The sequence below is a fragment of the Oncorhynchus keta genome, chromosome 11 (genome assembly GCF_023373465.1).
Source record: "Oncorhynchus keta strain PuntledgeMale-10-30-2019 chromosome 11, Oket_V2, whole genome shotgun sequence".
In the NCBI taxonomy this organism is placed as follows: domain Eukaryota; kingdom Metazoa; phylum Chordata; class Actinopteri; order Salmoniformes; family Salmonidae; genus Oncorhynchus; species Oncorhynchus keta.
Window position 1 is genome coordinate 5318289 of NC_068431.1, and position 10000 is coordinate 5328288.

The window sequence follows — 10000 nt, forward strand, 5'->3', positions numbered from 1 at the left end:
CCTCTTCACTGTTGCAAGAGGTTGTTGGAAATGAGGTTGTTGTTGTTGTTGCTTTCCTCTTCACTGTTGTTGTTGTTGTTGTTGTTGTTGTTGCTTTCCTCTTCACTGTTGTTGTTTTGGTCTCGCATGCTGAGTGCTCATTAACTATTGGCATCAGTCCTTTTGCCCAATCGTGCTCGTACTACAACATACACGACCAGCATTGCAGACACGTGAGAAAATGACCGGGACATCTGGACAGGGGTCTGGATAACGAAACAGCCGTCGTCGGTGCGACCCTTGACCCTCTCAAACTACGCCAGTCTCTACGTATTGATCCTAGCCCAAAGTTCATGGGATTTTACCCAGATCATTATCAGACTGTTCTTCCTGCTATCGCTTTCTCTCTTACCTCCTGCTCTCACCTTCTGGCACTTTCTCCTGCTGTGTGTTAGTCAGAGGAGACTGAGAAAGAACTAAACTTACTCGACTGAGCAAGAGGGAGTGGAAATGAGGATAGAGGGAGTGGAAATGAGGATAGAGGGAGTGGAAATGAGGATAGAGGGAGTGGAAATGAGGATAGAGGGAGTGGAAATGAGGATAGAGGGAGTGGAAATGAGGATAGAGGGAGTGGAAATGAGGATAGAGGGAGTGGAAATGAGGATAGAGGGAGTGGAAATGAGGATAGAGGGAGTGGAAATGAGGATAGAGGGAGTGGAAATGAGGATAGAGGGAGTGGAAATGAGGATAGAGGGAGTGGAATTGAGGATAGAGGGAGTGGAAATGAGGATAGAGGGAGTGGAAACGAGAGGGCGAAAGAGAGAAGGAGAAGGGGCTCTGACCTTCAGAACGGATTGTGTGTCTCTGTTGAAAAGTCAGTAATCACAACTAATATCTCCCATTCTCCTCTCCCATCTCTATTTCTTTCCCAACACTTTCTCTCCCTTTCGTACCCCTCTCTCTGTCACAGAGGAGCGAGGAGAGGAGGGACGTGGCCAACGACAGCAGCGTCACCACGGCAACGACCCGTCAAAACGCCCTGACCTGCAGCGCTACACGCCCGGGGCTGGCCACGGCAACCGTCGCCGTGACAGCGAGGACGGCGGCGTAGTCATCTCCCCTGGAGACCCGTTAACCATGACCTCTGACCCTGAGGTGGAACTGGTGATGTCACTGCCACAGGAGGAGGAAGAAGGACACAACATGGCTGCCACTGAGACAGTTTCAACTGAACCTGGATGTATAGATGGAGGGATGGCGAAAGGAGGAGTTGAGAAATGTGGAGGAGGTTTTACATCAAACCGGGGTGGATGCTCTCGAGCGCCTGCACAACAGAGGACACGAAGAGGTGACCACCACACCACCAGAGCAGACAACAACAACAACAACAGTAGTAGTAGCAGTAGTGCAAAGGGACCGTCAGGCTCAGCTAACCGACCACAGAACTCCAGACAGAGGGATGAGGTGAGAGGGAAGAACCAGAGGGGTAGAGAGCCAGCAGGGCGTTCCCCTGGCTCTCCCAAGGCCACCAGGAAGACCCGTAAACCTGACCGAGAGATCTACCAGCCTGGGTGTCGGAGGAGCACCACCACCACCCAGGGGGAAGAGGGAAGAGAGACAGAGAAACCTGCTCCTGGTCCCCCTGATCCTGTCAGAGAGGAAAGCCAAGCCAGGAGGGAACCAGTCGTATGGACAGAGAAAGAGGAAGAAGGCAGAGGGGGTGAAGAGACAGGCAGAAGGCAGGGGAGGAGAGAAACAGGGAAAGCAGCCGTCTCAGACCATGGAGTAGAGAACCTTACTGGGAAGATACAGACACTCTGTGTGACTGCCCCACCTGGGAGAGAAGACGAGGGGAAGAGAGGAGAGGGTGAGGAAGGAGTAGGCAGGAGGAGGAGGAGGGCAAGCGGTGAGGGCAGGAGGAGCAGAGCTGGAGGTGGAGCCAAGGGACGAGTAGGAGGAGGAAATGAAGGATGCGAGAAGACTGAGGAGGAGAAGAAGAAGAGAGAGAGGGGAAACCGCAGGAACAGAGGAGCAGGGGAGAAAGGGGAGAATCAGGACTCCAGGAGAAGAGGAGGAGGAGAGGGTGAGCGAGGGATGACCGAGAGAGACAGGAGAGCGTCGGAAGAAGATGGAGAGAGGGAAGCGAACCGTCCTGCAGATGCACAGCCAGCAAAGGGAAGAGAAAAACAGAGGGATAGAGATACTGAGAGAGACAACCAGAGAGGGAACAACAGACCCCAACCTCTACCCTCAGATATAAACAGAGACAAGAATGGAGAGAAAGACGGGAATGTAGAGATGCAGAGAAACAGAGATAGGAGTGAGAGGAGCAGGGCTAACACTAACAACCGCCACCACTCGTCATCTTCCTCTAAGCACAACTCCAAATCAAACATCAGAAGAGCCAGGAATCGCACCTACAGCACCAGTTCTGCCAGTAGTGGCGCCAGCCTGGACGGACTGGGACAAGGGGAGGATCGGAGGGAGGACAGGGCCCGACGAGACCGACTGGGACACAGGGAGAGAGACGGAGGAGAGGGAGGAGGTCAGCTACCGAACAGGAGGAGAAACACTAGAGACTCCTCAACAGACTCACTGGAGGAGAGGAGGAAAGATGGAGGAGAGGAGTACTTGAGCCCCCCGTGGAGGAGAGGGGAGGAGGAGAGCAGAGGGGGAAGAGGACACAGAGGAGGAGGGAGAGGAGGGCTCCTGAAAGTGTCTCAGAGCGACAGACAGTCAGGTACCTCCCATGCCACCTCAGGTCCCAGCGATGACCCCCAGGGGCGCCTCAGGCAGGGCACTCTGCCTCGTGGTAAGGAGAGGGGCATTCTCATCCTCCCCGCCCACACTGACCTCTCCAATTTGCCGACGGAGCCCGGGCCAAGGCTCCTGTTTGGTGGGATTCGAGGAGGAAAAGAGGCGGGACTAGGGAGAGGAGGAAGGGGCGGAGGAACAAGGCGACTCTGGGATCCCAACAACCCCGACCAGAAACCCGCTCTCCGGCTCTCCCAGCATGCCTCTCTCCAGCAGCAGCAGCCCATGTACCTGCAAACGGGCGGAGGTTACGGAGCGCTGCACTTCCTGGATACGGACGACGAGGCTGCAGGGAGTCCCCCGGTCCGCCAGGGGGAGCACTTCTACCCCCAGCAGGAGGCCGCAGCCATGGCCTTCTACAAGTACCAGAACTCTGACAACCCTTACCCTTACAACGCCAACCCTAATGCACGTTACCCGTACCCCTACCACACTATGCCTACCACCCCCTACCAGATGCCCTCCTCCAACGGCATTTACCCAGCCCAGTTTTACGGGGAGTATAGGGGCCAGGGGTACCAGACCGGGGCTGGAGCAGGTCTGACACCAGAGGAGGTGGAGCAGCAGGCCAGGGGAGAGCTGGGGAGACAGCTGAGGGCTGCAGACAGCCAGGAGTTACAACTCAGCAACCTCCTATCTAGAGACAGACTCAGTGCTGACGGACTGGACCGCATGGCTCAACTCAGGTAAGATGGAGGGGAGAGGGGCAGGGTAGGATATGAAGGGAAGAGAGGGACAGGGTTGGATGAAGGGAAGAGAGGGACAGGGTAGGATGGAGGGAAGAGGGGGAGAGGGTAGGATGGAGGGACAGGGTAGGATATAGAGGGAAGAGAGGGACAGGGTAGGATGGAGGGACAGGGTAGGATATGGAGGGAAGAGAGGGACAGGGTAGGATGGAGGGAAGAGGGACAGGGGAGGATGGAGGGAAGAGGGACAGGGGAGGATGGAGGGACAGGGTAGTATGGAGGGAAGAGGTGGACAGGGTAGGATATAGAGGGAAGAGAGGGACAGGGTAGGATGGGGGGACAGGGTAGGATATAGAGGGAAGAGAGGGACAGGGTAGGATGGAGGGACAGGGTAGGATGTCGAGGGAAGAGAGGGACAGGGTAGGATGGAGGGACAGGGTAGGATGGAGGGACAGGGTAGGGTATGGAGGGAAGAGGGGGGAGGGAGGGTAGGATGGAGGGGACAGGGTAGGATGGAGGAGGGAAGAGTCTGGGTAGGGACAGGGTAGGATGGAGGGACAGGGTGGAGGGATGGAGGGAAGGGTAGGGACAGGGTAGGATGGAGGGACAGGGTAGTATGGAGGGGAAGAGAGGGACAGGCTAGGATGGAGGGAAGAGAGGAACAGGGTAGGATGGAGGGACAGGGTAGTATGGAGGGAAGAGGGACAGGGTAGGATGGTGGGACAGGGTAGTATGGAGGGAAGAGGGACAGGGTAGGATGGTGGGAGAATGACAGGGTAGGAGGGAGGGTGGGAGAAGGACAGGGTAGGAGTGAGGGAGGAGAGAGACAGGGTGGGAGGGAGGGGGAGAGGAGATGTCTGGGTAGGGTGGAGGGACAGGGTAGGATGGAGGGAGGGAGGGAGGAGATGTCTGGGTAGGGTGGAGGGAGGGAGGAGATGTCTGGTAGGGTGGAGGGACAGGGTAGGATGGATTGAGGGTGGGAGCTCCAACTTGGTAATATGCTGGGGGCTGCAACTTGTCTGAAAACTGACTAAGCTCCTTTCTGTCTTGTCTCCTTTTCACCCCCCCCCCCCCAGAGCTGACCTGTTGACCCTGTATGAGCGGGTGATCCTAACAGACATAGAGTTCAGTGACAGTCAGAACCTGGACCAGGCTCTATGGAAGAACGTGTTCTACCAGGTTATAGAGCACTTCAGGCAGCTCCTCAAAGACCCCAGCGGAGACTCAACCCTGCGCATCACCCCCATGCTGCTCACTCTGCTGGACGAGGTAGACGCACTGAACACACGGTGCTAAGCACCAGCTATAGAATTTGGCCTTCAAGGCCATTAACCAAAATAGCCCATTTTAAATTGATTAGAAAAAAAAAAAAAAAAAAAAAAAGATTTAAAAAAAAAAACACTAGAAATTGTTATTTAAAAAAATCAAAGTGGATGTAATTGTCCTTAAATAATTTGCCTGTCAATACCGTTGAAACCTTTTCTTTGACGTTTTTAAATAAATATCTATATTTGAAGCTACTTGACCTGCTGTCAACTTGTGCAATACGTTAGGAGATAGGTCACATGGTGTTTGTTTACATACAACGACCGGAGCCTCGTGAGTCTCTCTATTGTCCCGTATGCTCCGGGTGATCTAGTTACAGCAGGGAATTCGCAATTCAATGTTTGCCAGCTACATATCTTATAGCTATTAAGTTAACTGTCTAGAATGTGCTAAATGCGCTGCAGTTGTGCTAATTTAATAGCTAGTTAGCTACCTAGCTAAGTGGTGAGCTCCTTCCAAACTCAAGCATTTGCATGATAACAGCAGAGAATCCCCTCCAGGATCAAAGGCCTTGCTGTCTAATTGTTTTGTTTTGTGCAGCTAACTGGGACTAGCATTTTGTTTTGTGCGTGCAGCTATCTAAACTACTTGTATAGTTTAGGTTAGAGACTGTGTAAAATGTTCGTTAGCATTTAGTTAGCATTATTTATGGTATTTGACATGTACTTGTTAGCATTGCTAACCTTCGGGTTACATGTTTTTTTATTTACATAGTATCAGTGTGGTTTGAAAACAGCGCCCCTTGTGTTCAGTGCCGTTATTACTGAATATCCTAGAATGGCAGAAGGTCGGCATGACAATCTGAATACCGTCCAAGTCTAGTAGGTGATGGGCTATGCATATTGGTTACAGCCTCTCATGTCCACACAGATGCTGGGAGGCTCCAGAAAATGCAGCCAAACTTTAATGAGACTTAAATGACATATATATATATATATTTATATAACCACTATATATATTTATACATATTTATATATAGTCCAAATGGCAGTCATGCTTGACAAATATAATGTAGTATAATTAACATTAACGTCTAAAGGCTAATGTCTAATGTTGGGCGGTAGGTAACCTAGTGGTTAGAGTGTAGGGGCGGCAGGTTAGCCTAGTGGTTAGAGTGTAGGGGGGTTAGGTAGCCTAGTGGTTAGAGTGTAGGGGGGGTAGGTAGCCTAGTGGTTAGAGTGTAGAGGGGTTAGGTAGCCTAGTGGTTAGAGTGTAGGGGCAGTAGGTAACCTAGTGGTTAGAGTGTAGGGGCGGGTAACCTAGGGTTAGCCTTAGTGGTTAGAGTGTAGGGCCTAGTGGTAGGTAGCCATTAGTGGTTAGCAACCCGTGTAGGGGGGCAGGGTTAGCCTAGTTGGTTAGCCAGTGTAGGGCAATAGTCATATTAGCAACCCGTGCTAGGTTGCATCAATAGCATATTAGCTAGTGTTACATCAATAGTCATATTAGCAACCCGTGCTAGTTGTTGCATCAATAGTCATATTAGCAGGGTAACCTAGTGGTCAATAGTCATATTAGTGTAGGGCGCTAGTTCTTGTCAATAGTCATATTAGCAACCCATGCTAGTTGTTGTTAGTCATATTAGCAACCCGTGTAGGGTCATATTAGCATATACTAGTTGTTCCCCCATGCTAGTTGTTACATCAATAGTCATATTAGCAACCCATGCTAGTTGTTGCATCAATAGTCATATTAGCATCCCATGCTAGTTGTTGTTGCATCAATAGTCATATTAGCATCCCATATTAGTGCTAGTTGTTACATCAATAGTCATATTAGCAACACATGCTAGTTGTTACATCAATAGTCATATTAGCAACCCATGCTAGTTGTTTTATCAATAGTCATATTAGCAACCCATTACATCAATAGTCATATTAGCATCCCGTGCTAGTTGTTACATCAATAGTCATATTAGCAACCCATGCTAGTTGTTACATCAATAGTCATATTAGCAACCCATGCTAGTTGTTGCATCAATAGTCATATTAGCAACCCGTGCTAGTTGTTACATCAATAGTCATATTAGCAACCCGTGCTAGTTGTTGCATCAATAGTCATATTAGCAACCCGTGCTAGTTGTTACATCAATAGTCATATTAGCAACCCAACCCGTGCTAGTTGTTACATCAATAGTTGTTGCATCAATAGTCATATTAGCATCCCATGCTAGTTGTTGCATCAATAGTCATATTAGCATCCCATGCTAGTTGTTGCATCAATAGTCATATTAGCATCCCATGCTAGTTGTTATCATCAATAGTCATATTAGCATACAACCATGCTAGTTGTTACATCAATAGTCATATTAGCAACCCATGCTAGTTGTTGCATCAATAGTCATATTAGCAACCCATGCTAGTTGTTACATCAATAGTCATATTAGCAACCCGTGCTAGTTGTTGCATCAATAGTCATATTAGCAACCCATGCTAGTTGTTACATCAATAGTCATATTAGCAACCCATGCTAGTTGTTACATCAATAGTCATATTAGCAACCCATGCTAGTTGTTACATCAATAGTCATAGTTGTTACATCAATAGTCATAGTTGTTACATCAATAGTCATATTAGCAACCCGTGCTAGTTGTTACATCAATAGTCATATTAGCAACCCATGCTAGTTGTTACATCAATAGTCATATTATCAATAGTCATACAACCCATGCTAGTTGTTGCATCAATAGTCATATTAGCAACCCATGCTAGTTGTTACATCAATAGTCATATTAGCAACCCATGCTAGTTGTTACATCAATAGTCATAGTTGTTACATCAATAGTCATATTAGCAACCCGTGCTAGTTGTTACATCAATAGTCATAGTTGTTACATCAATGGTCATATTAGCAACCCATGCTAGTTGTTACATCAATAGTCATATTAGCAACCCGTGCTAGTTGTTACATCAATAGTCATATTAGCATCCCATGCTAGTTGTTACATCAATAGTCATATTAGCATCCCATGCTAGTTGTTACATCAATAATCATATTAGCATCCCATGCTAGTTGTTACATCAATAATCATATTAGTCATCCCCATGCTAGTTGTTGCATCAATAGTCATATTAGCATCCCATGCTAGTTGTTACATCAATAGTCATATTAGCATCCCATGCTAGTTGTCAATAGCATCAATAGTCATATTAGCATCCCATGCTAGTTGTTACATCAATGGTCATATTAGCAACCCATGCTAGTTGTTACATCAATAGTCATATTAGCATCCCATGCTAGTTGTTACATCAATGGTCATATTAGCAACCCATGCTAGTTGTTACATCAATAGTCATATTAGCAACCCGTGCTAGTTGTTACATCAATAGTCATATTAGCATCCTATGCTAGTTGTTACATCAATGGTCATATTAGCATCCCATGCTAGTTGTTACATCAATAGTCATATTAGCAACCCATGCTAGTTGTTACATCAATAGTCATATTAGCATCCCATGCTAGTTGTTACATCAATGGTCATATTAGCAACCCATGCTAGTTGTTACATCAATAGTCATATTAGCATCCCATGCTAGTTGTTACATCAATAGTCATATTAGCATGCCCATCAATAGTCATATTAGCATCCCATGCTAGTTGTTGCATCAATAGTCATATTAGCATCCCATGCTAGTTGTTACATCAATAGTCATATTAGCAACCCGTGCTAGTTGTTACATCAATAGTCATATTAGCAACCCATGCTAGTTGTTACATCAATAGTCATATTAGCATCCCATGCTAGTTGTTACATCAATGGTCATATTAGCAACCCATGCTAGTTGTTACATCAATAGTCATATTAGCATCCCATGCTAGTTGTTACATCAATGGTCATATTAGCAATCCATGCTAGTTGTTACATCAATGGTCATATTAGCAACCCATGCTAGTTGTTACATCAATAGATCCACCCCTAGGTAAACGTTTCTATTATGGGGGATAGTGGATTGACATAGGTTGGTGATTTTTGCTGTTTGTAACTTTTCTTGAAGAAAAGTAAACGTGGACAATTATTCAAACCTATTCAGTGCGCGCCTCGGAATTCAGATTTTTTTTTTGTTTTGGGGGGAGAGCTGGCTGTCTGGCTTACTGCCATACAAGAGCGTGGCCTGGTACTCACACACATACACACACACACCGCGTACACTGAACACGCACCGCGTATACACACACACCATGTTCAACTTGATGCAACTATTTTGAAACAGCCTTAGTGTTTCCTCATGGAGCTAATCATTTTGGTGTTTGTTTCCCAGGGGACGGTGTTCTTTGATGCACTGTGTTTGTTTCCCAGGGGACGGTATTCTTTTATGCACTGTGCTTGTTTCCCAGGGGACGGTATTCTTTGATGCACTGTGTTTGTTTCCCAGGGGACGGTATTCTTTGATGCACTGTGTTTGTTTCCCAGGGGACGGTATTCTTTGATGCACTGTGTTTGTTTCCCAGGGGACGGTATTCTTTGATGCACTGTGTTTGTTTCCCAGGGGACGGTATTCTTTGATGCACTGTGTTTGTTTCCCAGGGGACGGTATTCTTTGATGCACTGTGTTTGTTTCCCAGGGGACGGTATTCTTTGATGCACTGTGTTTGTTTCCCAGGGGACGGTATTCTTTGATGCACTGTGTTTGTTTCCCAGGGGACGGTATTCTTTGATGCACTGTGTTTGTTTCCCAGGGGACGGTATTCTTTGATGCACTGTGTTTGTTTCCCAGGGGACGGTATTCTTTGATGCACTGTGTTTGTTTCCCAGGGGACGGTGTTCTTTGATGCACTGTGTTTGTTTCCCAGGGGACGGTGTTCTTTGATGCACTGCTGCAGAAGCTTCAGACAGTGTTTCAATTTAAACTGGAGGATTACATGGACGGCATGGCCATCAGACCACGTCCACTACGCAAGACGGTAACAACACGATGTGTGTGTGTCTGCCTGCCTGCCTGCCTGCCTGCCTGCCTGCCTGCCTGCCTGCCTGCCTGCCTGTCTGTCTGTCTGTCTGTCTGTCTGTCTGTCTGTCTGTCTAAAAAGACACGACTACTGTTTGTGTGTGTGTTCAGACTGTGTGTGTGTACATGTGATGAGTGTTCAGACTGTGTGTGTATAAGGCCCTATAAAAATATCAAATACCACATCAGGAGACCACTTTTGATTTCTGGGAAAAATCTAATCCATTTTTTATTTCTGGGTGGGGTAACCCTTTA

At 47.6% G+C, this 10000-nt stretch overlaps 1 protein-coding gene across 2 annotated transcripts in view; it reads left to right on the forward strand.

Annotated features, from left to right (window-relative positions):
• LOC118381933 (telomerase-binding protein EST1A-like) overlaps nt 1-10000 on the forward strand; it is a 50329-nt gene that overhangs the window by 2657 nt on the left and 37672 nt on the right. For both annotated transcript variants that reach the window (XM_052529217.1, XM_052529218.1), the window contains exons 2-4: nt 950-3479; nt 4556-4748; nt 9594-9704. In XM_052529217.1, the coding sequence (XP_052385177.1) occupies nt 950-3479; nt 4556-4748; nt 9594-9704 (2834 nt within the window). The remainder of the gene's footprint in view (nt 1-949; nt 3480-4555; nt 4749-9593; nt 9705-10000) is intronic.